The 27,849-nt window shown below is 62.7% G+C and overlaps 1 protein-coding gene across 7 annotated transcripts; it reads right to left on the reverse strand.

Annotated features, from left to right (window-relative positions):
• On the reverse strand, positions 1 to 27,849 carry MAEA (macrophage erythroblast attacher, E3 ubiquitin ligase). Of its 7 annotated transcripts, none has more exons than XM_068975075.1 (10): positions 27,771 to 27,849; positions 13,504 to 13,686; positions 11,250 to 11,453; positions 7,908 to 8,030; positions 7,153 to 7,266; positions 4,732 to 4,808; positions 4,495 to 4,603; positions 1,497 to 1,630; positions 1,027 to 1,222; positions 1 to 695 (listed from the first exon to the last, which is right to left on the reverse strand). In XM_068975075.1, the coding sequence occupies exons 1-10, from the start codon at positions 27,837 to 27,839 to the stop codon at positions 672 to 674; spliced, it is 1,233 nt and encodes a 410-aa protein (XP_068831176.1). In that variant the 5' UTR covers positions 27,840 to 27,849; the 3' UTR covers positions 1 to 671. The 7 variants fall into 7 exon arrangements, with proteins under 7 accessions (XP_068831176.1, XP_068831175.1, XP_068831174.1 ...); XM_068975074.1 differs by having other exon boundaries at positions 1 to 746; XM_068975073.1 differs by having other exon boundaries at positions 1 to 767.

The following is a 27,849-nucleotide window of genomic DNA, read 5'->3' on the forward strand; positions in this document are numbered from 1 at the left end:
ACTACAACAGTTCGTCCGATTTGAAAAGTCATTGGTGGTTACTTCAACTGAACTACTGGCTTCTGTAATGAATAGTGTTTAGAGCTAGAGTCACTGAGCCGTCGGCAAGGCCTCTGCAGACACCGGTCCAGTGGGTTTCCACGAGATACATTCTCAGGCAGGAGACGAGGCGGCAGGAGCGGCGTGACACCGAGCCTACAGGGCTGAACGCGGCCCCTCGGGCGCGGCCTCGGGCGGGCGGCGGTCCTGGAGGCCAGCGCCGCCTGCAGACGCGGTGCCGGCGTTTTGGCAGCAGCTCTACAGAGGAGTGACAGGGCCCCTCGTGGCACCAAGTCACCACAGGTCAGCCTGGCGTGGCCACTGCCACTCCCGGACCAGTCCTCCCGGCGGCTCCTTGTTAGCAGAAGGGCAGGGGCTGTGAGAACACGCGGAAGGAATCAGTTCCTGTGGTGAAAGGTTCCAGCCTCCCTCCGCGTGGTCAGTCTGTAAAGAAGCTTCTCTGAAAGGTGAAGCACTTCAGAAGCATGAACAGCTGACGTGTTTCAAATCCGAGTGCGCGCGTGTCCAGTCTCTCCTCCTCTCTTCCCAGGAGTGTTGTCGTTGCTCAGATCTTTGGTCGCAGAAACAGAAAGGCAGGTCGGCGGGGCCTGAGGCCGCTCGGCGAGGCGGCCCTACATGATGTACACCTTCTCGGCCTGGGAGAAGAGGAAGACCTCTTTGGTTCTCGGGCAGACGACCTTATCATCCTGCCGGATAGAGAGCAGGGACTGAAAAGAAAGACCAGGCGCATTAAGAAGGGCCAATCCAGCCTACAGCAACGTTTATGAGAAGCCCAGAGAACCGACTCTCAGGAAACAAATCGCTTCACTTCACGAAAGTCGCTCTCTGCAGGCACCCCTGCCAGGAAGTCCTGAGCTTTCTCCACTGCCCCCCAACCCGCCTTGCAAAGGACAGCTCAGGCCCCAACCCCCGGGGCGCTCGGCCCTGGCCCCGCCCCCTCCGCAAGGCCCCGCCCCCGGCCCTCACGTTGTAGCCGTAGACGTAGCCGTTGGGCAGCATCATGGGCGGGTTGTTCTCATTCATGACATCTCCCGAGATCTTGCAGACGAGGCGCGAATTGGCGCAGTGCGCCATGGGTAGGGGCTGCGCCAGCTTGTTCAGCGAGCGGCTGCACACCGGGCAGTCGGGGCTCCGCGAGCTGCCGTCCTCCTTGTAGCACTGCCTGCGCACGGGTTAAGGAGGGCGGGCCAGCCGAGGTCCCAGCATCCCGAGCACCCCGAGGAGGCTGCTGAGCATTATGGTCCCTCTCTGGGCACGGGAGCCCTCCCGGCACTGTCTCAACACTGGGGCTGCAATGCAATTAAGGCACGGTCTGGGGGGTGGGGGGCACTGCAGAAGTTTCAAGGACAGGGGCTAAGGCTGGTAAGGAGCGGGGTCTGGACACCAGCCCCGCACTAGAAGGGGCACGTGGGGAGCACTCCCGGAGAGAAGGATACGGCGTCTTTATGGCGGAGAGGCCGGCCTGCAGGGTGAGGGTGAACACGGAGTTGTTTCCCAGCTGGTGTAGCCGGTAGTTGTCGTACCGGAACTGCTGGATCAGCATCCGCCACCGCGCCGGGTCCAGCAGGTCCTGGAAGAAGCGGGGCAGAGTCGTGATAACAGGAAACAAACAAGCTTAAAGTCTCTTCTCTGCAGACGCAAAATGAGAGCCACCTGGCTCAGCCACGCACCGGCGCCCAGAGGGCAGCCTCGACTTCCGCCCACAGCCAGGCCACGGCTGACTCCCTTTCTGGGATGTCGACTCGATCCGAGCCTATGCTGATGCTCCGAAGTGTGGGTCCTGTGGCCCGGAGGCAAGTCAAGGACTCGCGGCTGGGAGGAAAGCCATTCAGTGAGCAAGCTCCAGAGCCTCTTGCTGAGGGCGTTAAGGTTTGCAAGGAGAAGCCTTATTCCAGGGAACAGCTTAGTAGAATAGAAAGTTAAACCTGGCTCATGTGGGTCCCTAAAACCACCCAGGTTTAGACTCAAGAAGGGGTGGAGGCAGGGAGGCAGGGGAAGGCAGCCAGGCAAGAGCACGGGCAGAGGTTCTGTGAGCCCCTCAGAGCCCTGGCACAGGGCTCACATCACACTCCCAACATTTAAAAAATGGTTTTAACATGTCTTTTATGCAACAGTCCATGGTGAAGGAGGACCGCCCCAGGGGCTGCTGCGCCCAGCACCAGCTGTGAGCCCTGCAGTGTCTGCTACAGCCCTCTCAAAACGAAGCACTTTGTCCATTCCCACCATGACCCATCTGGACATGTCTGTGACCTCTTGCCACGAGGGACGAAGGCATCACTCCCTTGATGAGGCAGCTCCAGCATGTCAGGAATGCCTGGTCCCCTGCTCCTGCTTCCAGGACAGCCGTCCCAACTCTGTTTCCGAGCTCCCTGCACCTGAGACCCCCCCCCCCCCACCCACCTGCACGGGGTCACGGCTCTCCTGTCACCCAGGCCTTCTCTTTGGAGCCAGGTAACCTGCCAGACCAGCTTTCCTGGGCCATAAAGAAGGCTGAGCGTGGAAGAGCTGATTCTTTTGAACTGGGGTATTGGAGAAGACTCTTGAGAGTCCCCTGGACTGCAAGAAGATCCAACCAGTCCATCCTAAAGGAAACCAGTCCTGAATATTCACTGGAAGGACTGATGCTGAAGCTGAAACTCCAGTACTTTGGCCACCTGTTGCGAAGAACTGACTCATTGGAAAAGACCCTGATGCTGGGAAAGATTGAAGGTAGGAGGAGAAGGGGACGACAGAGAATTACATGGTTGAATGGCATCACCAACTTGATAAACGTGAGTTTGAGCAAGCTCCGGGAGTTGGTGACGGACAGGGAGGCCTTGCGTGCTGCAGTCCATGGGGTCGCAGAGTCGGACACGACTGAGCGACTGAACTGAACTGAACCTGCCAGACCAACTTTAACAGCCAAAGGTTGTCGTGTCCCAGTTGGTGGAGAACTCTGCCCAGGGGAGGGGAAGCCCGCCTTGGGGTCTATTCTGAGGCTCGGTCCCTCTGGACCCAACAGCAGTGATGACATCACTGCCTGGCTCTTTACAGCTGTTGTGAGGCCTCGCCGAGGAGTCAAGAGATCTGCTCCACACCCTCCTGAGCTGGGCACCTCATCCCCAAGGGCAGCTGGCCTTTGCTGCACTTTGAAGAGAAAACGCTGTGAGTTAAAATCTGAGTTTAGACCTGAAGATCTTTGTGGCCTGATGATTTATTATATTCCCAAACACCACAGAAAGCGTGAATTCAGTTGGGAAGAAGCTTCCAGCAGCTTTCCAAAGGACCTGCAGGCACTCTGGGCGGTGGGGGCTGGGTCTGCCCAGAGGCTCCCACAGACACTGAGGGGCAGCGGGGCTGCAGGGAAACACTCGGCCTTGGACAGAGACCAGCTTCACGGCCCAGAGGACACGGTGGTCCACCACCCAAGGGTTTTACTCTCTCCCCCACAAGTACACCGCTGAAACACTGAGGCCCCAAGTGATGGTCGGGAGAGGCCCTCTGGGAGGGAATGAGGTCATGGGCAGGGGGCTCACGAACAGGATTGCTGTCCTTCTAAGAAGAGCCCCAGAGAGCTCCCGACCCAGCGGAATCCACCACGGGAGGACCCAGCGCAAGTCGTGCCTCAGGCTGGCACCTGACCTTGGACTTCCAGCCTCCCGAGCCCTGAGCAGCGCATCCTGCTGTTCACAGCCCTGGTCTGTGGTACGGGTTGCAGCTGCCAGAAGGGACTAGCCCAGAGAACGGCTGCCAGGAGTGGACACTGTGGCGACAAGCGCCTGAACCCGGGGGTGGGGCTTCACCACCTGGGGCAGCAGCCAGGCCGACAGAATGGGCCACTGAAAGTGAGGGCTCAGGGAGACAAGAGCGTGGCAGAGCGCACCCCCGTCTCTGCAGAGAGACCTGAGAGCTGTGCACCATCAAGGCCACTGTGATGAGACCTCAGACCCGACGAGGATTGAATTACTGGGAACTGGAGCAAAGGCTCCTGGTTACAAAGGGTGGCGAGCCTGGCAGAGGTGTGCTCGTGGACGGGGCTGCGGGCGACGAGTCTAGCATCCGGCTGAAGCCGTCTGTGGGCAGAGTGGTGAAGGTGGGGCTGGGCTTCTCTTGGGTGTTTATCTTGGGGGTGGGGGGGGGGATGAGGGGAGATGAGCCCAGTGATCCTGACGCAGGGAAGAGAACGCAGGGCGGGGACAGGTGAGGTCAGCAAGGACGCCAGCCGCGCCTCGCAGAGGCCAGGCCTGTCCAGCCTTGGCCAGGCCTCCAGAGGAGTGAGCAGGCACTCGGAACTGCCCTTTCCAGCTGAAGTGCTTTAGGAGCTGTTCTGATCAAAGATTTTGCCAGCAAAATGGGAACAAGATGGGAAAAAAGGCCTGGGTGGTGTGCGGGCCACCCTGGTCAGTGGCAGTGACTGCAGGCCCGGCCCAACCCTACGCCCAGGGCACACCGTACCTTGTAGGGGGAGATGTGCGTGTCCGGCGGGAAGGCCAGCATGCCCATGACCTGGCGGACCTCGTCCAGCTGGCTCCCCTCGGCCTGGCTGAAGTGCTTCCTCGCGTGTCTGGAAAGGCACAGCGCCGCCTGGAGACGTCCGCGCTCCCACAGCCCCCGCCCCGGCGCCGGCTGCGCCTGCCCACACCTAGCCCAGGGGCAGCCTGGAAGCCTGCCCCGCGCGCTCGGGGGTCCTACCTCACTGCATCCAGCCTCTTGTTCTGCCGGATGAGCTCAATGAACTCCTGGATTCTCAGGCTGAACTCCAGGCAGCTCTGAGGGGGAAGACAAGGTAGGGATCAGCTTAGCCAGGCTCACCTGACGCTGTGTCCCGGCCCGAGGCTGCACGCACTGCTACAGAAGCTCAGCATTGCCAGGGAGGCAGGGCTGCTGCTGAAATCCTAATTTCAACCTGCAGCCAATACTTGCCGGGTCCTGACAGGCCATGGCCTGGCCCCACCCCACATCGCTCAGGGCCAGGCCAGGGAGGGCCGGGCGGACATGGGGTGAGGAGCAGCAGGGGTGCTCCCAAGCCGCAGCTGGCTGCACAGACACGACAGCCTGGTCAGCAGAGTCAGCACAGCGCCCTCACCACCCCCTCCTACCCGCAGGTCTCCTCTTTCCAGCCCTGGGCCACACCAAGGGCTCTGGGGAACAGAGACTCGCATGAGAACCCTCACAGTGTGGGCCACAGGCGACTCTGGGAACGAGTTAGCTCAGAGGCCCTAGGTGGGCGGGGCCTCGGCACGCGGCCAGGACCGAGCGAAGATGGCAGAGGTGGGCAAGCAGGCCAGGGCCGGCTCCTGGAAGGGCCCAGATTGTGCCGCGGGTGCGCGGGCCCCGGGGCTGGGGCTGCTGTGCTGGGAGGCGGCCGTGGCCCAGCTCCATCTGGGAGGCTTCTGTCCCGAGGCTCTACAGGAGACCCCGGGGGATGCTAATACGGCCGCATCAGTGGGGTAGCTTGTAAGGAGCCCAAGCGAACTTTGAAACCTTAGCAGTATCAACTCAATTTGGGCTAAAACTCCTGCAGCTAGGGGTATAGGGCAAGCAGGCAAAATTAACTTTTGTGACCTAAGATGGAAAAACTGGATTATTTTACCACAAAACTAAGACCATAACATCTTCAACACAGCTTTAGAAAACACCCAGTGTTTCCACCCAGAAACGGAGCATGTGGAGCGCATAGCACGGAGGCCGACCTCAGGGCCTCCGCGCAGCCGCCCACAGTGCCCAGGCCCCGAGACGGTGTCTACACTGCCCTGTGCCTGCTGCTTCCGCAAGTATGCCAACCTCGTGACTTGCTCCCTGCCCCCCAGCCTGGCGTACACACTGCGTTCTGCGGAGGTGCCTGGGCTGGAGGGGCCCTGGGAGGGCACCCTGCACAAGCCCCCAGCCCGGCCCCAGGCGTACCAAGTGGCGCGCAGGCTGGCCTGACTGCAGACCGTGGCGCTGGCGCCGGGCACGGCAGAGGTGCAGAGCCACTCACCTGGCACCCACACATCCACTCCGCAGGGGCTCAGAAAAGGTGGTCTGCCTCCCTGCCCAAGCCCTCCTCCCCACCCTGCGCGGGGCACTGCGCCCCGGGCAGCAGTCTGTCCTGACCCCAAATGAGTGGGGCAGGGCAGGGCGAGGGTGGCGTGGCAGGCACCGCATAAACCAGTGAAGAAAATCCCAGCCCCTTTCAGAGGCCAGAGGAGCATGGCTGAGCCGGGGACGGAGAGGAGGGGCACTGCCTGCCTCCCAGGCAACGACCACTTCCATGTGGGGCTCCCGGCTGCGGAGCGTTACCACGAAACCCTAGGTCAGCCCTACAGAACCGCCCCGTGGAAATGTGTCTCCGCGTTTACGGTGGCTCTCTGCTCTCCGGGTTAACCCTCAGACAGTCCCGAGAGGGCAGGCACGAGCGGGCGGCCAGACTGGACAAGGACTGCCGCCACCTGGTGAGCGCATCGCAAGCGGCCTGAGAGGCTCTGCGCACTCCCGCTCATGGCCCCACTGAGGCTGCAGACGCAGTGCGCACGCGGCCCCCGCCGGCCTGCCGTGTCCGAGACCCGCCTCAACTCAGAAGACTTCTGCGGGCTGCACTCACTCCTTTCGAAGCATTTTCAAAGACAGGAAACGTGGGTCTCAAAGTTTCTTTTCTCGTCTAGAGCCTTAGCACGGGTCTGAGGGGCCCCTGGCACCTGGCATGGGGCCCCTGACTCCCCGCCCCCAGCCTGCACGTGTGATCAAGTACCGGCGCTCACGTGTGCCCACAAGGGGACAAGCTGGACAGAGCGTGCACACCGGCTTGTGTACAGTGGAGCTCTGCACTGAGCGCATTCTGGCGCCCCGGGTGCACTTCCGGACAGCTACTTATGCTCCCTCCGGGTATATGGCGAGACCACAGGAGCGCGCCCTGGTGGGCTCGCCCCGCCAGCCCACCCCCGGCAGGCAGGTGCAAGGCTCCCCGCTGCGACCCGACCCCCGTGGCGTGCCTGGCCAAGCAGCAGTGTTCTCGGGGAGGGAGCAGGGCTTGCAGAAACTGCCTGTTGCACCGGAGGCGTTTTCCTTCTGCCCTGGTTCCCGCCGAGCGCACAGCCGTGGGGGTGGAGCAGAGCGCGGGCGCGTGTTACATACCAATTCTGGCTTTCCTTTTATGGATTCCATACCAAGATCCTCACTCTCTTTAGGGGAGCCACTGGCCACTCTACTTTTCCGTCCCGTCTTCGCGTCGTGCTCGCTTTGGCGGCCCTGAGTGGCAGAGAGTGTCACCCTTGGCTGGTGACTATGTGCACACGACAAGCTCAACGGGGCGGGGTTAAAGGCACTCAGTTTAGAACACAGTTTTTCTAATGGGAGGCAGGAAAGGTTAATACAATCAAGCATTTCTGAAAGCCCTAAGGCGCTGACACCTTTCAGGAAACAAGTTTAAATCCTGCAATTTATGTTTAAGTGTCTATTTTTTAAGCTGCTTCTGGGTCTCAAGAAAGGCTGTATTCGAGAATATCCCAGCCTGGAACTCTGCACCCTCACAGGCGGGCATCCACTCCTCGCAGGGTGCCTTCCAGAGTCAGTGAGTAGGTGGGTAGGAGCTGGGCCCACCCGGCTCCAATCCCCGGCAGCACATGCGTGGTCCACACCACGTGCCTTCAGAACTTTACTCAACATCTGTCCAAACCATAATGCAGAGAGTGCTTTCCCTAAAACCCACCACCACCCTCTCATAGAACAACCCCAAACCCGCACCAAACCCAACAACGGGGACGTATGCATCCACACAACTCCGAAACGACAGGCTCCGGTGCAGCTGGCGCCGCCCCTCCCGACTCGGCAAGCTCCGCCCAGGCACGACCCGCCCCTCCAAGAGCCCCGCCCCGGCGCAGCCCTCGCACCTTCATCTTGCGCAGCCGGGACTTGTTGTCATGGCACCAGGCCAAGCAGGTGGCGGTCTCGCGCCTCTCCAGGGACTCCTCCACCTCTTTGGCAGTCAGGAACATCTCGATGTTCACTAAATCCTGCAGTGAAGGGAGCCCTGGCTCAGAGCACTGGACCCCGGACCCGCCCGAGGCTGCACGGACACAGCGCCCGGCAGCTGGCACCCTGCGCCTCCTCTCAGGTGAACATCCTCTCCGGCGCTGGGACACCGCGCCGCAGGCCGGGTCTGCACAGCGCGCGGGCCAGGTGACAGGCCAGGTCCTGCCAGAACCTGGGACCCCACCAGCTCTCACAGGGCCCACATATGGAGATCCCGGCGGTCCACACTCGCAATTTCTATGCGTTTTACTCTGCAGATTGATTTCAAGTTTAGGCTTTTGAGAAGGAGCAGCTGGGGGGCCGCACGTCTCTCGCCTCTGCGGCCCGCTTCTCTCCCACCCCGAGGCGTGCAATCTGTGCGGGCCAGCCCAGTGCCGCTGAGCTGGAGGAGCCCAGCAAAGCCAGGGACCCACAGGAGCGAGCCCAGCCACTCGAGTGCACACCCGCCAAGTTGAGGGGGCGCTGTGGTGCCAGGAAGTGCGGGAGACAGGAAGCGCGGGGCCCAGGCAAGAGGTTGGAGTAGCCTGGGAGAAGGACCTCCCTGGCCACGCTGGGTAGGTAATGGACGTTCCGACATGACAAATGAGGGGTCGCCGGAAGAAGACTTCGGAAAGGGAGTCTCTCTTCCCTCAGGAGCAGACTGACCGGGCCATTTTCTGTCAGCGGGCGGAGGGACAGCCAGCACACAGCGGCCCCGGGCTCCCGCGTCTCCAGAGCCTCCACTTCGGCCTCGCGGCCACTCGGACCGCAGAGCATGGGGCAGGACACCGCCTCGCCCGCGCGCTCTCGGCCAAGGCGCGCCGCGCAGAGCAGCTCGGAGCGCGCCAGGCCGAGCTCCGCGCGAGCTGTGCTGCAGAGGGACGCAGAGCCCTACCGGTGGACGCAGCGCGAGGAAGGGCTGCCTGCTCCACGCCGAGAGCCAGCCAGTGGAGGCGCACGGCCAGTGAGGCTGCCGCGAAGCCAGGCACTGACAGCGAAACTAACAAGAGGCTCCACCCGCGGCCCCGGGAGGGGCAGTGGCAGATGCTGGCAGATGCTAGGGCCTGCAGGACGCGCCCCCAACCGCCCCAGCCTGACCCCTCCTCGGCTCCACGTCCTGACTGCCAGACAGAGCAGGACGCGGTCAGAGAGGGCTGGAGCGTGGCTGGGCCAGCTCCGGACTCCAAGCCTTCCCGCCAAGGCCCCTGCTCCGCGCAGCTGCTCTCCTGCTTCGCCCTGAGCACGGGGTTCAGGTGAGGAAGTGACCTGTGGCTGTGCAGCCGAGACTCGCTAGTCAAGCCCTCGCGCACGGCCCTCCCTACAGCGGGGCTGGAAGGCTTCCAGCCACGGCCGCGCCCCGCCCTCCCGACAGAGGGGGCTGTCTCTCCACGGCCTCCTTTTTCCAGAACGTTTCCCGCTAGGCCAAGGCCAGGCTGTCTTCCTTCTCTCCCGTGCCCCATCCTCCCCAGGCCTTCTCTGACTCCCAGGCGGGGGCCTCTCCCGCCCACACCCCCGGAGTCTAGCCTTTCCCAGCCTCTCCCGTTCCTGTGGACAGTCCTCTGATGACCGTGGACCCTGGGCTGTGGGAGCCACGGGAAAAATGTCACAGCAGCCCGCCGAGAGCGAGCCGGTGAGGGAGCACTGCCCACGGCCCCTCCCGGGAGGCGCCACCACGGAGGCGGCTAACCCGGGGCCTCGGCTGACCCCACCAGGCCTGCTGCCCGCCACAGCCCCAGCGGGGCCGTGCGCCCGCCCCTCTTCACAGTGTCTCTGCATGAGGAGGAGCCCCAGTGCTACAGCCCGTTCCTGGGAGGCCTCGCCCACCCCAAGGCCAGGAGGATGCCCTCCTGTGTCTGCTTCAGAAAGCAAGCTCGTTTCTGTGCTCAGTGTGAGGCTGGGGGCTCCACGGGGAAACCCCTTCTGGGACTGGCTCCTAGACGTTCACGCCAACTGACCTTCTGGGGCCCCTGGCCGCCCCCCACTGCAGACGGGTGACCACCGGCCCCTGCCCGCCCCCGCTGCCCCTCTCTGCGCCTCTGCAGACGGCTCACCTTCACTGCATCTGGTCTGGCTTCGTGCTTCCCCCCACGGCGCGCACCTGGGGGCCAGGAGGCACAGGGAGCTTGGGCATCACCAGCCAGCGAGGGTGGGTGAGCCTGGCCACGCCCTTGCAGGTGCAGGGGTGGGTGCAGGAGTGAAGCCTGACAGACGGACAAGCTGTGCCGAGGTGAGGCAGGCAGAGCCTGTGGTGAGGCGGAAGCTGGCATGGTGGGTGGGGGATTGGGCGCTGGGGACCCCTGGGCACCAAGCTGAGACTGGAAGCCCTGCCATCCACAGCAGGAGCCTGGGCCCGGGCAGGCCCAGCTCGAGGAGCTGCCCGGGGCTGGTTGCAAGCGGGAGGATGCCCACCCCCGACCCCCTGCGAGTGTACCAGCCACGTTGGAGGAAAGGCCTGGAGCTGTAACTAGGTGAGGACAGGAGCCCGTGGGAAGCAGCTGGGCCGGGCACGCTGCTGGAGACCCCAGGTACCTCCTGGGACGGGAGCAGGGTCACACCACATTCGGAGCCACCAGGGCTGAGCCCTGTCAGCTCAGGGCGGGAGCCATGCACACTGGATGGGGATGGGGTTGTGGTGGGGGCCGGGGGGCCTGAGGACACGAGGGCACGGAGGCTTAGGCCCGGGGGTTCCAAGCGCAGCAGAGGAGCTGGCTGGGGTGGGACCCGGGATGCAGAGACGAGAACACCGCCCTCAACAAAGGTGCTCCCACCAGAAGCTCCAGTCGTTGGAGGTGGGCACGCGGGGCGGCCACGCACTCCTGCCAGGCACGCGGGGCGGCCACGCACTCCTGCCAGGCACGCCTGACTGCTATGCCCACCGCAGTGAAGGCTGCCCTTGGGACACTGGGGCGCCGCCGCCCCCAGCCAGCAGCCTGAAGACAGGGGGACCCGCAGGGGCAGCGCAGGGCACCGGCAGGCCAATCACCACCGCACGCGGCCTGGGGCATCGAGTGCTTCAACGCCTGCACCCTGAGGCCGCCACAAAGGGACGGACAGCAAGCACGCCCGGCCCAGAGAGAGGCTCACACATGAGGCCAGGGCACGGGAGGCCTCGGGCGCACGGTGGCGGGTGCCGCCCCGTCCACACCCCCGCTCCTCCCAGCCGTCGCGCGAGGGAGGGGCTGCCCGGCTCGGGACAGGGCGGGGGCCCCGCCCGCGCCCACCTCGACGCCGCTCTGGCGCGCCAGCTTCACGGCTGTGCTGTAGCAGCCGCAGCGCAGCAGATGCTCCACCATCAGGCGGTCCATGCGCTTCCTCTTCCACGCGCTGGCCGCCGCCGGCTGGTCGCTGCTGTGCTCCTTGAGGTGCTCGATCCGGCGCTTGCACAGCTTGGCGCTCTCATCCTCCGCCTGGATGGACTCCACCGCCTGTGCCAGTCACAAGAGCTCAGGGTCTCCAGCTGCCACCGGCCGCCTGGACTGCCCACCGGACCCCCACTAGACCACCCACCTGGACCACAACGGCTAGGCAGCAGGGAGGCCAGAGCGGGCAACAGGCCCCTGGGCTGCACGGGAGGGGAGGAGAGTGAGGGGAGGGGAGGGGGGGAGGGAGGGGAGGAGAGGGAGGGGAGGGGAGGGGGGGAGGGAGGGGAGGGGAGGGGGAGGGGGGGAGGGGAGGGGGGGAGGGGGGGAGGGGGGGAGGGGGAGGGGGGGAGGGGGGGAGGGGGGGAGGGGAGGGAGGGGGGAGGGGAGGGAGGGGAGGGGAGGAGCTACCGTTTCCAAGGCGATGGCAGGGTCTGTCCTTCCCCACAGGGACATTACTTTCTGTTTTAGGTACTCAAGCTGCACTGCCCGAGACAGAGAACTTTACCTTTGTCCAGCTTCGCGGTTAATGAATCCATTTGTCATTATGACCTGAGTTTTTATCTTTTATAACGCTTTCTCTATTAACACTTTCTCTAAATACTTTCTCTATTTAGTTCTCTCTGAACTAAAGACTCTTTAGTCCGGAATTAAGATGGCCAAGTGGCAGTGTTCTGTGCCCGCTTATTACACAGCAGCCGCTGGCGACCACCTGAAGTGTGGCCCTGAGACCCTGGCACCGGGTCCGTGACTTCTCCACGGGAACGTCAGTGACACCGGCGGCTGGCGCCTACGTGCTGGACGCCAGGCCCGGAGTCCTGGTCAGCCCCTGGCTGCTCCCAGCACATTCCACCCTCAAGAAGCCAGCTGTCGGGGTGCTCGCTGCTCCTCGACAGAGCGCCCCTCCTCTACCTGCTGCTCCAGGGTCTTCAGTCTCGCTGAGTGAGCGTCCCAGGCGGGCTCGTCTGCAGCTATTGGGTTGAGGTCTCTGAGCTGCGGACCGTCAGTGGAAACCTCCCAGTCATCTCCCTGCACTCGGGGCCCACGGCAGGCTCTGCCCGACTCGCCCACCTCTCGCCCTCTTCTCATCTCTGCGCTGTGTCCCAGTAATTTCCTCAGACGATCTTCCAGCTCTCCAACTCTCTGTTTAGCTGCATCCGATTGTTAAATGTAACATTTTGTTGCGAGTAAAATCTGAGTTTCTCATCTGTTATCTTTCTTTTCTTGAATTTTTACTTGGCTATTTTTAACTTCAAACCACTTGCACTTTCTACTCCCTGCAGGTATCTCCGAGCTGTTTTTTCACCCTTTAAACCCAGTGAAGCGTGGTGTCTGCTAGTTTCTGCCTCTGAAGTCTGTGCGGACTTCCTATTCCTTCTGGGTCTCCCTCACGGTGTTCTGTGTACCTGTCACCTCCCACTGTGCTGGCTAATGTCGAAGAACCACCCGAGGCTCAGACGGAAGGCACCTTCCACCTGGGAGAGCCTGGAGGCAGCAGCTGCTGGGACCACGCCTACCAGACGGAGGCTGGGGGTGGAGTCACGGCGCACAGTTTAGTCTGTGAACCAGGGTGCCAACGCCTGCAGGGCAAACTGCTTCTGGGCTCCCTCGCCCGAGGTACAGCGTTTCTGCCATCAGACCCCTGCTCTTAATGGCCCGAGGCCCGGGCCAGGGAGGCCCTTAGGGGAGGGGGGGCGGCCTCTCCCGAGGCAGCAGGGGTCCCTCACCTTCTGCCCCATCCCACCCCAGACCACGTGTTCTCCAAACCTGATGATTTCTGTCTCACGAGCTCCCGATACTTTTGATAAAATGTTTTCAAAAATCTTATCTCACTCTGGGGGTATATCTACCATCCTCAGAAACAGGAAGGCCAACGTGCTGTTTTGACGTGAAACAGAAGAAACGATAAACCTGCTCCCATCCTGGGCCCAGGACACATGGAGACGGGAACCGGAAGGAGGGGTCGGGAAGCCAGCCTCGCGGCGGCAGAGGCCAAGAGCAGGACGGGGGGGCCACCCTCCGGCACGTCGCCCCCTGGGGCAGCCGGGGAAGGGGGCGCCCTCGGGGGCCGGAGGCTGGGGGCAGGGCAGGCGGCGCGGCCCGGGGGAGCGCTGACCTTCCTCTTGAGGACGCTGAGCTTCTCCACCACACCGTCCAGGAGGCTGACCACAGAGGCCACGGCGGGACAGCCGCTCAGCGTCTTCTCCAGCTCGGCCACCACCATGGTGACGTGGCTCGTCTCGCGGTCGATGTTCTTCTGCGCGGCGCGGAAGCGCTTGTTCAGCGTCTCGTAGGGCACCTGCGGGAGACGGAGGCGGGAGGCCGCTGCGTCAGCGCCCGGGGCGGGCGGGGCCGCTTCTCCTCCTCGCGAGGGGCGAGGGGCGGCCTCCTTCGCGGCACTTTTGCAAGCAAGAGGCTTCGGCTTCTCATTCGCTAAAAACGTGTCTCCTCTAAAACCTGCCTGAGCCCCACAAAAGGCCCATGTGAGCGAGGGCCACCTGTGTTCCCAGACAAGGACACAAAGCCTGACATGCACCCAACCCGCGTGAGACGCAGGGCAGCCTCCACTCTCCCCAGAAACCCCCATGTGCTGGTGAACAGAAGTGCCCCCGAGTTCATCTAGAACAACACAAAGTTAAGGCAAAGACCACACTGGGGGCGGGAAAGCCCACGATGGCCCCGTGATGTCCCCGGCTCAGTGGCCGGGACGCTGATGAGGCCAGGAGCACGGACAGGAAGCAGCCCCTTGGACGCAGCGGTCAGGAAAGCGGAGGCGGGAGTGCTCACAAGAGAGGACGCCCATTCCCCAGAACCCAGGACGGCAGACAGCCCCCGGAGCGCCACTGAAGGCACAGCACCTGGGGACTCTGGGAGGGACTCCCTACCAAGAGGGGGGGCTCCCCGCCGGCACACGCTGCCCACAGGGCAGGCCTGCGCGGAGCTGGGCAGGGGCTGCCCCAAACCCGCCCTGCCCGGGGCAAGGACCGATTGCGGGGGCCCCGCCGGCTGCCCCGACACTCAGGGGGAACCGACCCTGTGCCAGGTGCTGTGCAGGGCGGGGAGGAGACAGGGCCTGACCTTCCCAGGAGCAGATGTCCCTGGGTGACGGTGGGGCCGGGGCGGGGACTGGCCAGGAGACCAGGAGACCCCACCACCCGCCTGCCCCGGCTGTCACTCCCACTCAGCATGGAGACCCGGCTGCCCACACTTCAGCTCATCAACGGGAAGCTGAGCCGACCCACCAGGCCTCGGGCTCCCTGATGGCCGTGGGCAGGGGGGTGGCGGCTCTCAAAACAACCGGGCTAAGAGCACGGGCCCAGCGGACACGGCGACGGCCTGACGGCGTTCAGGCCCCTGCTAGCGGCGGACGGCACGGGCCCCCTGCGCAGACCACTGACTGGTCCCCTGGCCCACCGGCACACTGCTGCCCCTCTGGACTCAACTGCTCCTGTCAGCAAAGCGGAGGCTCCTGGGGGTCCACAGCTCAGGAGTGACCACCCGCGCAGCACCGTGCGCCAGCAGCCAGCACAGGCCCGGGCTCGAGGCAGCCGCACAGCCAGGGACTCAGCCCCTCGGTGGAGGGCGCACCCGCCTCCAGGTGCGATTTCTGGAGGGAGCAGGCACACTGGCCTCCAATCACTGCCTGCAGGAGACCGGACTCGGGGAGGGGGGAGCGTCTCTGCAAGGGGCCGAGCGGCAGGCAGAGCCCCCGAGACCACACGACGCACACCGGGGAAGACGCCTCAGGGCGCTGAGAGGCCTGGGATCTGCGACCCGGCCCGCGTGGGGAGAGCATGCAAGACGCCGTGGGGGCGCAGGGCAGGAGCCCCCTTCGAGAACCTGGGCAGCCTGTGAAACCCAAGTGGCAGTGGTGGCTCCACTGCCTGCCCGAGTGAGCGCTCGGCTGCAGGGACCCCCCCCCACCCGGCAGCTGCACCCCAAGGACACCCCCACCCGGCAGCTGCACCCCAGGGAACCCCCCCTGGCAGCTGCACCCCAGTGAACCCCCCCACCTGGCAGCTGCACCCCAGGGAACCCCCCCACCTGGCAGCTGCGCCCCAGGGACCCTCCACCCTGCCTGCTGTGCCCCAGGGATTCCCCTAACCTGGCAGCTGTGCCTCAGGGATCCCCCACCTGGCAGCTGCACCCCAAGGATGCCCCCACCCGGCAGCGGCACCCCGGGGACCCCCCCACCTGGCAGCTGCGCCCAGCGTCACCCCACCCTGCCTGCTGTGCTCCAGGGACCCCCACCCACCCAGCAGCTGTGAACCAGGGACCACCGCGCCCCCCTCCCGCACTCGGGGCCACACACGCCCGGTGCTGAGTGCTCTGCTCCCCTTTCTGCCGCCCAGGCCTCCCACGGACCCGGCCTCCCTCCCCGCCATCCCTTCAGAAGCTCCTGGAACCCACGTCCTTTCCGGGCCACCCGGCCACCCAGGCTTCGCCTCCCGCGCTGTCCCCAACTGTCCTGTCGTCACCAGCTCCACAGGCGCCTTCCTGAAAGGCTTTTGCCAAAAGGGACAGAATTCCAGAAATGCTGTACACTAGGGAGCCTACTGATGAGAGTGAGAGAGGAAAAGCCTCCTGATGAAGGTGAAAGAGGAGAGGGAAAACGCCGGCCTAAAGCTCAGCATTCAGAAAACGAAGATCATGGCATCTGGTCCCACCACTTCATGGGAAGTAGATGGGGAAGCAGTAGAAACAGTGTCAGACTTTATTTTTTGGGGGCTCCAAACTCACTGCAGATGGTGACCGCAGCCATGAAATTAAAAGACGCTTACTCCTTGGAAGGAAAGTTATGACCAACCTAGATAGCATATTCAAAAGCAGAGACACTACTTGGCCGACTAAGGTCCGTCTAGTCAAGGCTATGGTTTTTCCTGTGGTCATGTATGGATGTGAGAGTTGGACTGTGAAGAAGGCTGGGTGCCGAGGAATTGATGCTTTTGAGCTGTGGTGTTGGAGAAGACTCTTGAGAGTCCCTTGGACTGCAAGGAGATCCAACCAGTCCATTCTGAAGGAGATCAGCCCTGGGATTTCTTAGGAAGGAATGATGCTGAAGCTGAATCTCCAGTACTTTGGCCACCTCATGCAAAGAGTTGACTCATTGGAAAAGACTCTGATGCTGGGAGGGATTGGGGGAAGGAGGAGAAGGGACGACTGAGGATGAGATGGCTGGATGGCGTCACGGACTCGATGGACATGAGTCTGAGTGAACTCTGGGAGATGGTGATGGACAGGGAGGCCTGGCGTGCTGCGATTCATGGGGTCGCAAAGAGTCGGACACGACTGAGTGACTGAAGTGAACTGAAACGACTCTAAGGAGAAGGCAATGGCACCCCACTCCAGTCCTCTTGCCTAGAAAATCCCATGGACAGAGGAGCCTGGTGGGCTGCAGTCCATGGGGTCGCTAAGAGTCAGACACGACTGAGCGACTTCACTTTTACTTTTCACTTTCACGCACTGGAGAAGGAAATGGCAACCCACTCCAGTGTTCTTGCTGGAGAATCCCAGGGACGGGGGAGTCTGGTGGGCTGCCGTCTGTGGGTCGCACAGAGTCAGACACGAGTGAAGCGACTCAGCAGCAGCAGCAGCAGCAGGCCAGTGCAAAGTGTCACTGAGAAGAAGGCAAAACGGAGATGCTTCCCAAACGGTGAGACTCCAGGCTTGGCTGCCAAATCCTCTGGAAGGAGAATCACTCAGAGACAGTCCTGGTGCAGACGACAAAAAAATCACGGAGACACGAGAGACGGCAGTGAGGGTGGAACCCAGGGAAGAGCCAGACCCAAGAGGAGGTGCCGCTCCTCCACTCGCGCCCAGACCCAGGGAGGAGGCGCCGCTCCTCAACTCATGCCCATCAGGACAGGCGGCAGAGACGGGACGAGCAACGTTCAACTTCAGAACTTCATGAAACGGAAGAACCAGCATCAGAGGGAAAAGGCAACCCAGGAACAGGAGGAAATGTGTGTGAAGCCCACGACCAGGACGGGTGAGCATCTGGGCTGCGTGAGGAGCCTGACGGCCCCCGTGAGAGACAGACAGACAAGAACAGGCTGGAAAACAGGCAGAGGACGGGGCCTGGCGCTGCTCTGAAGCAGACAGACACCGCCGCCACACTGAGCATGGGCGCTCAGCCCCACCTTCGCGGGGCAACGCCCCCCGGGCCTCCTGGAGCACCTGGGACCTGCGGAAGGACGGGGGCAGCAGTGCTGGGAGCGTGCGGGTCCCCCCTGCCCTGGGTCCCTCCTCCAGGACCGGGAGGAACACGTGTGCTGTGGCACGCCATCCGATCATCAGAAGCCGACCGAGACGGGCACGGAGCTCCCTGCACGACACAGCCCTGATGGACGGTCAGAAACGATGAAGATGGTCACCTGGTTTTGACCACAGTAAAAAAAAAAGACTCTAAATGATTCTGTTAACATGCGGACAGTGGTGCCTGATTCACAGCACTGGCCCAGGGAGGCTCGGAGACCAAGGAGGGGTGGACCTGGTGGGAACCCACGGGCACAGTCTGTGTGGCCAACCAAGGAGGCAGGGCCACTCGGGCAGAGGGCCAACCGGGTCCGCAGCAGAGGCGCCGGACGGAGCCCGCTTGGGCAGAGGGCCAACGTGCGCCTCATACCATCTGCACAGATTCCCTCGAAGGGGACCGCAGACAAAAGGTAGGCGCTGCAACTCTAAGGCTCCCAGCTGGAAAGCACAGGGGGAGACCTTCCTGGCCCTCAGGGAACGCTCTCCCGCAGGGATACAGACAGCACCAACTGTAAAAGAGAAGTCGACCAGTCAGTCTTTATCCAAACTAGGACTTCTGCCTTCGAAAGACAACTTAAGAATAAGGACAATTTACAGGAAGCCGCATCGCTATTTCACAAATTTCTGACATATACTTCAGACACCATAAAATTTACCCTTGTAACTCAAGTATGCAGCCCAGCGGTGTTTACTACAATCCCAAGGCCATGCAACCAGCAGCGCCATCTGCTTTCGGAACATTCTCCTCACCCCGAAACAGAAACTCCTGCCTACAGAAGTCGTGCCCCCAGTCAAGGAACCAGCCGGGGCCCCCCGTCCACCTGGCGGACCTGCCCGTGCGGGACACTTCTAGCAGCGCGACGCATCCCGTCTCTGCGGCGCGGGGCCGAGCGGCATCCCCGCACGGGACCGCGCCGCCTCTGCACCGCGCGCGAGACGGGCGCCGAGGCTGCTCCCGCCTGGAGAGAGGCGCCCGGGCTGCCTGGGCGTGTCCGCGCCGCTCTCAGAGGGGAACCGCTGGGCCGTGTGGTGACTGTCTAAGCAGGCGGCCTTCCTCAGCCGGCGCACCACGCGACACTCCTTAGCGAGGACCAGGGTTTCGGCTTCTCCGCCTCCGCATGCAGCAAGCCTCCCGTCCAGCTCTCTGACCTCACTGCGGCCGCACTGTCCACCGCCGCCGCCGCCTGCATCTCCGCCGCGCCTATCAGCCATTGCGCTCTCTCTTCAGAAGTCTCCTCGTAACCATCTGCTCGTTTCTACAGCTTATTTGTTTTTGTTATGGAACTGTAAGAGTCGTTTGTATATTCTGTATACTAAAGCCTTAGAAATTATTTGCAAATATTTCCCTTCTGTAAGTAATCTTTTTTCTTCTTTAAACGGCATCCTTTGAAGTACAAGCTTTTTCGGTTTAATGAAATTCAATCTATCATCATTTAACTATAAACAAAATTGCTTCCTCCATTTCCCTTTTCACTGTTCATTTCCAGGGTGGAAAATGAGAGTCATCTCTATCTGCTGGTCTTGCGTCCGAAACTGTTCTGAGCCTGGTCCTCAGCTCGGGGAGATCTGTGGGGGCGCGGCGCACGTGTGTTCCTCAGGACCGTCACGCTCACCATCATTTCACCTGCAAACTGTCACCGCCTGCTCTCCAGTCTGCCTGCCTGCTGCTTAGCTTTCTCGCCTAAGCCCCCGGGAGGGTCTCCAGGGCGACGCTGAATGGGAATGGTGAGTGGACACGCTTGTCCTTCTGCTGACCTTTCCGAGTTCCACCACGGAGTGGGCTGGCGTCTGCGGTTTTCTCAGAGTCGCTCTCTACCAGGCTGAGGACTTCCTCCTCTATCCCGAGCTGGCTCGCTGCTGTACCGTGAAAGGGTGATGGGCTTTGTTCAGCGCTTCCGCCTGCGCCTGCTGAGACGGTCGTGCGGTTTCGTCCTCTCTGTTTCTGGGGTGGCGATGCACCGGCTTCTGCGTGTTGAGCCAGCCTTGCATTCCCGGGGTGAGCCCCACTTAGTGACGGCGCGTAGCCCTCTTCATGTGTTGCCAGGCCCCGTCTGCAGGCACTGCTGAGAGTTCGGCACCTTTATTCACTCATGAGACTCGTGCAGTTTTCTTGCGGGCCGTCTGTCTGGTCCCGCTATCAGGGTAAAACTGACCTCATTAAGCTCAAGAGCTCTTCCTCCCCTGCACTTTGGTTCTTGTGAGGGAGCAATGCCTCTTCTTCTTTAAACATTTAACAGAATTCACCAGAGAAGCCATCAGGTCCTGCGTTTTTCTTTATGGGAATTTTTTTTTTAAATCTGTTTACTTGGTACAGACTACCCAGTCATCATGTTCACAGAAGGGCGATTTCATGGTCCAACTCCACACGCTTTCCTCCCACGTCTCTGCCCCCCTTCTGCAGCACTCCACGAGGAAGCGGGGCGGGGAGCTTTCTCATCAGCTGGAACTAGCTCTTCACGGGTCACAGGTGGTGGGTTTTTTAAGGTCTGTCATATGCTTTTGAATTCTGGTTTTGGGACTTTCTGGTGGCCCAGTGGCTGAGCCTACTCTGCGCTCCCAATGCAGGGGGCTCAGGTTCAGTCCCGGTCAGAGAACGCGCTCCCACACGCCTCCACTAAAGCTCCCCTGTGCCAGAACCGAGACCCAGTGCACTCAAAACAAATAAAAGTTAAAATAATAATGATAATTCTGGTTTTATCTTATCTAGTTATACCAAAGATTTAAACCTGTATTAATCAAATCTACTTAATGTTTCCTTGGTAACATGCTGCAATACAGCTTTTAAGACTACAGGATTTCTCCACTTAATTAGCTGATGAAACTATTTCCTCCAGCACCTCCTTGCCCTTCAGTGGCTCACAGAAAGTGACCCTGCCTGTTTTCGTAACTGAAACAGATCCTGGCAAACACCCTCCGCTGAGACCTGCAGGGAACCTCTGCAACTCCGGTCCAGCTCTCAGCCACCCTCCCACACACTGCCGTCTGCGCCAGGGTGTGCGGCTCCCCGCCTTCTCCAGGGCTCCCCGCCTTCTCCAGGGCTTGCCTGGCCTCCTCGTCGTATTTGCTGACAAAGAAGCGCACCTTTCTCTGTCATCACGCTTTCCACCACTTCTGCGGGCACAGGAAGGAAGCCTCTCGCCAGTGGCACAAGGCCCTTTATCTTTCACAAGAACCTCCGAGGAGGTTTCCACATATCTGTCACAAAGCTAAAGGAGTCCTCTGAAATTCTGGGCTGCACCCTAAACACAGCAGACGCCCCTCCCTGTCCTGGGCTGACCTCCCCCGGCACACACACCCCTGCAGAGGCTCGTGAAGGACAGCAGGGCCGAAAACCCCTATTTCTAAACAGGCTTCTTAGGAAAATGACCTTTCTGGTCCACGCCTGTGGGCATAGGGTGAGATGGACAAAGCTGGAGGAGGGAAGGACACCGTTGGCACCTCTATGGGCCTCTCATCCTGATAGCCAGGGTCCTCACAGGAGTCTTTCCATGCCACCGGTCCACCTCAGCAAGCAAACAGCGGCACAGACTGTGAGGCCCCCAGTGCTGGCATGTCCTGTAGCAGTGGGAGGCCGCTGTGGCTCAGCGTCCAAAGGGGTGGGGGAGCAGGTGGGGAGGGGGAGTGGGGAGGGGGAGTGGGGGAGGGGAGGTGGGGGAGCGGAGGTGGGGGAGAGAAGGGGAGGAGGTGGGGGAGGGGAGGTGGGGAAGGGGGAAGTGGGGGAAGTGGGGGCAGTGGGGGAGGGGTGGGAAGGAGCAGCAGGGGAGGGGAGGGGAGGGGGCAGGGGGAAGCTGGAAGGACGGGGGAGAGGGGCCCCGTCACAGCTGGCCAGGGGCCCCTCTAACAGCCCTGGAAAGTGAAAGGGTCAGTGGCTCCGGCAAGTCTCCACTCTTTGAGACCCCATGGGCTGTAGCCCACCAGGCTCCTCCATCCACGGGATTCTGCAGGCAAGCACACTGGAGTGGGCTGCCATTTCCTCCTCCAGGGTGCCTTCCCTGGGTTTCCAGTGCTGCAGGCCAATTCTTCACCATCTGAGCCACCCTGGACTTCAGTCCAAGTGGGACGAGAGCTGCCAGGCCAGAAGGCCGGCCTCACTGCGGCTGTGAGGGCGTGGCGGAGCCGGGACAGTGAGGGCCGCCCACAGCCCAGGGAGCCAGGGCGAGAGGCGGCCAGAGTGCACGTCTGTCCTGCAGGCAGAGTGAGGAGGGGCGAGCTGGGAGAGTGGGGGTCTAGGAGGGCTCCACGGCGCAGCCCTCGGGCTGGCTCAGCCAAGTCTCCCCACCGGGACTAGGGCGACGGGGTGCGGGTCTGGGGAGGCGGCGGGCACGGGAACAAGTTTAGACCCGCAGCTGCCAAGAAGCTGGGCAGACCAAGACGGGGCATCGGGCAGGCTCCAGGCCACCGCTCTGGGGCTGGAAGGGGTCCCGCTGGGAGTCAGGGCATGCAAGGGGGTGCTCAGTGAGGGTCACCAGGGCCATGAGCGGCCCCGATGGGGGAATGAGGTGGGGCCAGGAGCCTGGGAGGGCCCGGCAGGGGGGCGCTGTGGGAGCCAGGGGGAGCTGGTCTGGAGGAGGGCCCTGCAGGGGCGAGGCGGGCAGCACAGCCCGCCAAGGGTGCACCTGGAGGCCCTGCTGGACAGTGGCGGGGCAGAGCTGGCCTGGAGGCCAGCGGCACACAAGGCCGGGTGGCGGCCGTCTCAGAGGGCACCCGAGAGGCTGCCCCCTCGTCACCCAGAAGGTCACAGCACACACCTTCGGGCCAGGGCCGGGGTCGTGAGCAGACCGTCCTCCCCATCAGCAGACCCTTCGGAGAGGAGAGGGGTGCAGGCGGGGAGCGGAGGTCGGAAAGGACCCTTGAGGCCTCACACCCAGACCGCCGCTCTCAACAACAACAGGTGGACGCCAGTGCCCGCGGGGCCCCTTGCACAGAGGGGAGGCCCACCTGGAGCAGCGGGCCCCGGCACCCGCCTCCCTCGGGCCAGGCGCCCGCCCCGAGGACCAGGGGCCCGAGGAGGGTCTGAAAGAGAAAGCACCAGACGCTGAGTGAAGGCAGAGAAAAGGAACCAGGGCGAGGCCGGCGCCACGTCCCGGCGGCAGCGTACGGGCCCGCCGCTGCTGGGGTGTCCGGACGCCCACTCCGACGGGCAGGGCCCAGGGAGAGCCGCGGGGCGAGATGCGGAGGGGGCCGGGCCCGGGAGAGGCCTGCTCGGGTGGGGCCGGTGACCCGCTGCGAAGGGGCAGCTCGCCCACAGGGGCAGGGCCGCAGCTGTGAGAGGAAAGGGGCGGGGGTGACGGCTGGGTCTCTGGTCCATGAGGCCCCTGGGCAGCCAGGGTCCCTCTACTCAGCGCGACACATTCCAGAGTCAGGGAGAGAGACTGTCACCAAAGGATCTCTTTAGGGACCGGCTGGTCCCTACTCAGCAATACTGAGTTGTTAAGTAACAGCTAGCAGTGATCGAAACAGTGAGCAGCTCTCCTTTTCAAAAGATTCTGAATGACCTACACCTGAGAATAACTGCCCATTCCCGGGGAATCTGCTCGGCCAGGTGCAGGGCGGAGTCAGACATCTGCCCTGGGCCTTTTCTGCCCAGGCCCCCGTGCCTTCTCTTCCCTGCCTCAGGCACGCAGTGCCCCTGCCCTCTGCAGGGCTTCAGGGACGCCTGGAGACACCTGCTCCAGCTGGACCACAAGCCTTCAGGGTCAGGCCTGCCAAGATTTCAACTCAGCCCATGCGGCTCCTCCCCAAATCCAGCAGCCCACCCCATGGGCCCTCCCCCCTCGCAGGACCTCCCTGAACCCCAGGTCCCCAACTCGAGGCCTCCTCCACCCAGTGTGCGACAGGGATGACCCAACGGGGCCTCACCCGGCCCTCCCCCAAACAGCGCGCACCAAGACGGAGGCACCTACGGGGATTCACACTCCCAGAGTGTGCCCCAGCCATGTCTGAGCCTCACTAGAGCACAGAGGTGACAAGCTCAGTGGTCACAGTCATGCCAGACCCGCCCGAAGCCCGGGGCCTGCAGCGTGTGGCGGCGGCAAGGCCCTCGGCCAGCACTGCCCGTGGCTAGGGTCGGCGCTGGCTCTGACAGCTACGCAGGGAACTGGAGCCCAGAAAGCTCTCTCTCCCAGACTCGAATCTGTTTAAGATGCAGCAGCGCTTAACCGCAGAGCCCGCGGAGCACCTGCCCGGCAGGCTGCGTCTCTGCGGGAGGGCCCGGGCAGAGGACGCGCCGGCGGCTCTCCTCCATGAAGTCCCACGTCCCAGCATCAGCAAGCGACGCGGCAGTGTTGGGCCGGGAAGCCGTGCAGGGTGGGCACGGGGCTTCTAGAGGGCCTTCCAGCCGAGCGCCAGGCCCGCGGGCTCTGGGAGGCCAAGGCTGGGCTGGGGGCGCTCTCAGTTGACAGCAGACAGCACTCTGCAGGTGTGACGAGGCTGGACCCGCGAACGGGAGGGCAACCGCGCTGCGAGTGTCTGCGGGAGAGGCGGTCACTCTCTGATCACAGAACCTAAAGAGAAAAGCTCCCGGCTGGCGCGAGTGGTGAAGAACCCGCCTGCCCATGCCGGAGATCTGACAGACGATCCCTGGGCCAGGAAGGCCTCCTGGAGGAGGGGACAGTGACCCACCCAGTACCCTTCCCTGGAGCGCCCCGCGGACACAGGAGCCTGGAAGGCCGCAGTCCACAGGGCCGCACAGAGCTGGACACGACTGAAGCGACCTAGCACGCACGCAAAGAAAAAGGAGGTGAGGACCCAGCCCGCGGCCGCCATGTCCTCGTCTCCAAGGCCCCGTGCTTCGCGCCACCGGCGCGTCTCGAACCTCAGACCACGTGGATCCCCAAGTCCAGCTGAGACCAAGTTTGGAAAACTGGACTGCAAGTTGTAACTTTAGGCATGTACTTGGAACGCAAAGTACAAAGCCAGGATTTGAAATTGCAGATAAGTACTTGGTCAACAAAACTGGCGCCACGCTGAAAGTAGTAAACTTACATACTTCTATGGAGAATTAAAACACAGCCGAACCGTCCCCAGATAGAGTGAGGGGTGACGTGCCGGGCGGGGGGTGCTGGGAGGGGGTGCTGACACGGGCGACCCCTGGCCGAGGCGCCCAGACGAGGTTCCGGGTGCCCGGGGGTGGGCCCAGGGGGACCCGCGGGAGGAGTGAGGTGCAGGGCCGGTCCCCGTCACCAACACCACGTCCCCAATCCTGGCTGAGCGGACCCTGCTGATTCGTGGGGTGACAGACACGCCTCTATAAAACACGATTTCCCTTCAGTTATCTGAAGGGAAAAAGCAGAAGTAAAAACCTCAAAACCGAATGGGGCAGTCAGCAAAATAACTTGGAGAATAAACACAAGTTGCTTTCATAATCAGAAAACACTTTCAAAGACAAATTAAAACAGGGTTTCCAGCTCACAGGTTTCCACTCCTCCTTCCCTGAGGCCCGGGGGGCGTGAGCCAGAGCCCGACACCGACAGCACTCCAGGGAGCTTCGCCGGCCAGGCCAGGGGCCAGGCGCGCCCCCGGCGCCCACTGCGGGGAGGACGCCTCCCCACAGCCAGGGCGGCCAGGCCAGCGGCTGTCAGCCGGCGGGGCGGAGGCCAGGGCTGCTGCTGGGCCTCCTGCAGCCCCACTGCAGGCACGCGCCCCAGGGTCCCCAGGCCTGGGGTCAGGGAGGAGGGCAGGTCAGAGGGCGCCAGCAGCCTCAACCCCAGGCCGCGCCCCGCCGCCCCCCACTCCCTTCCTGTCTGAAGGAGGCTTGCCCGCGGCATACTGGTCCCCACTCTCCGCGGGAGGACCTGCCTTCGCGCTGGAGCTCAGCCTTCCAGCACCGGCCTCGGCCCCCTCGCACCTCTGCACCCCGCTCAGATGAGACCAGCAGAGCTCCCGAGACAACCGCTTTCCTGTGCTCTAATTTTGCTTCCCAACCGAGCAGCCCTCGTTCCCAGTGAAACTTCCTCATCGCCCACTGGGAACTAGTCCCGAGAAAGGTTCACCAGCAGCGACACCTCTGTCAAGACGAGAGGGATTATCCTGCGGGATGTAAACAATCTGTACGGGAAAAACGGACAGAGCACCTCGTGAGAATTCTACTTTCCAAAATCATTCCAACAAAGAAGCGAAACATTTTCATCTGGCAGGCTCACTTGAGACGACACTAGAACATTTCTCTGCCTCTAAGAATGTCGGCACGCCTCCTTTGCGCCTGTGCGCTCAGCTGTGTCCGACTCTGCGACCCCAACGACTCCTCTGTCCATGGGATTCTCCAGGCAAGAACACTGGAGTTGGGTTGCCATTTCCTCCTCCAGGGGATCCTCCTGACCCAGGGATCGACCCCACGTCTCCTGTCGCCTGCACTGGTAGGTGAATTCTTTTCCACTGAGCCACCTGGGAAGGCTGCGTGACTACTTCAGTCAAAGTCTATTTAATAGGTTTGGAACTCAAACTGCGTTCATGGTTATGAACTGAGAGAGGAGGACTTGGAGGAGACATCCTTCCAGTCTGGTGTTTCCCACCTTCTCATGTCTCAGCTTTCTCGTCTGTCAGTTGAACGGCGGGCCTGATGGGGTCTGAGTGAGATGATGGGTCAGCAGCTAACAGCTCCCTACTCATACTGTTTTTTGGTGGTGGTGGGGGCACTTAGTGGGGCGCATGGGGCAGCAGAGAACCCTGGCCTCTGAGATGCAGGGTCTTGCCTGAGTTGCGTATAAAAACACCATGCCCTACAAGCGGGGTCCAGCAAACAGGCGTCTGGTTCACGTCAGCGGCACAGGGCTTCCCTCCCTCCCTCCTTTCCCGTCAGGGCTCAAGGAGTAAGGAGTGTGGCAGCTACCTCCCAAGCCAGAGCCCGCACTGCACCCTGAGCAGAGCAAACAATCTCCAAGGGTTCAGGACCCTCCAGAGGTCTCCCGAGAATCGACCAGAGCTCATGGCAATCTTGCCACAATGCACCCACCACCTGTCACCATTTTGGTGGACAGGGAAGCTGGGCCCTCCAGGAGCAGAGACGCTATTTGACTCCCAAGGAAAAAACTCAGACTTCCACAGGCTCAGCTGCAGCTCTCCTGGGAACGTTACAACCTTGATCCCTGAAGGAATTTACTCCCAGCTGTTTCACTGCAGCCAGTCAGCGTTGAATCCTCTACTAACTAGGTAAGAACTACTGGGGGGTCCCTCTCCCAGGAAAGGCGGTTCCACTGCAGTCTACGTCGACTTGGCTAAGTGGCCATCCAAGGTCACGCAACTGTCGGCCAAGCTGCAAGAGCTGTATTTCAGGTTTGGTGACGCCCCGCGGTGGTGAGGCCTCTCTGCACAGGTCCCTAATGAGAGGCTGGAAGCCATCCGTCAGCACCGTCTGACAGAAGCTTCCGGGACGAAAGCTGGACGCAACCGCCGGCTTACGGTCTTTCTCTCGCTTGGGTGCCCCCGACCCCACACCCCCGAGATCCCCGCCTCCAAAGCAACCAGCCTGGCCACGGCCAGAACGGTCCCTGATGCGGCTCGCGTTCTTTCGAGGACGAAGGGCTCCAGAGAGCGAAGTGGCGCGCCAGGGAGACGCGCTCCCTGCCCAGTCGCGGCGGCAGAGACGGCCACACGCCGCGCCCGCCCGGCCAGCAAGTCCCCGGCCCCAGAGCGCAGCGCACGCAGGCCCCAGGCCCCGGGGAGCCCGGCCGCAGAGCGCAGCGCACCCAGGCCCCAGGCCCCGGGGAGCCCGGCCGCAGGCCCCGGGGAGCCCGGCCCCAGAGCGCAGCGCACGCAGGCCCCAGGCCCCGGGGAGCCCGGCCGCAGGCCCCGGGGAGCCCGGCCGCAGAGCGCAGCGCACCCAGGCCCCAGGCCCCGGGGAGCCCGGCCGCAGGCCCCGGGGAGCCCGGCCCCAGAGCGCAGCGCACCCAGGCCCCAGGCCCCGGGGAGCCCGGCCGCAGGCCCCGGGGAGCCCGGCCGCAGAGCGCAGCGCACCCAGGCCCCAGGCCCCGGGGAGCCCGGCCCCAGAGCGCAGCGCACCCAGGCCCCAGGCCCCCGCCCGGCGCCCCAGGCCGCGCCCCGGCCTCGGGCCCGCCCCCCACCCCCGCGCCCGCTCGCCGCCCCGCCCGCCGCCCCTGGCAGGCGCGGGCGCACCGCGGCCACAGACCCCACCTTGAGGGTCGGGTACTCCTGCACCTTCAGGGTCATGGAGAGCTGAGCGGCGGACTCCTGCACCGCCATCTTGGACCGG

This window comes from Capricornis sumatraensis, chromosome 7 (genome assembly GCF_032405125.1).
Source record: "Capricornis sumatraensis isolate serow.1 chromosome 7, serow.2, whole genome shotgun sequence".
Taxonomy (NCBI): Eukaryota; Metazoa; Chordata; class Mammalia; order Artiodactyla; family Bovidae; genus Capricornis; species Capricornis sumatraensis.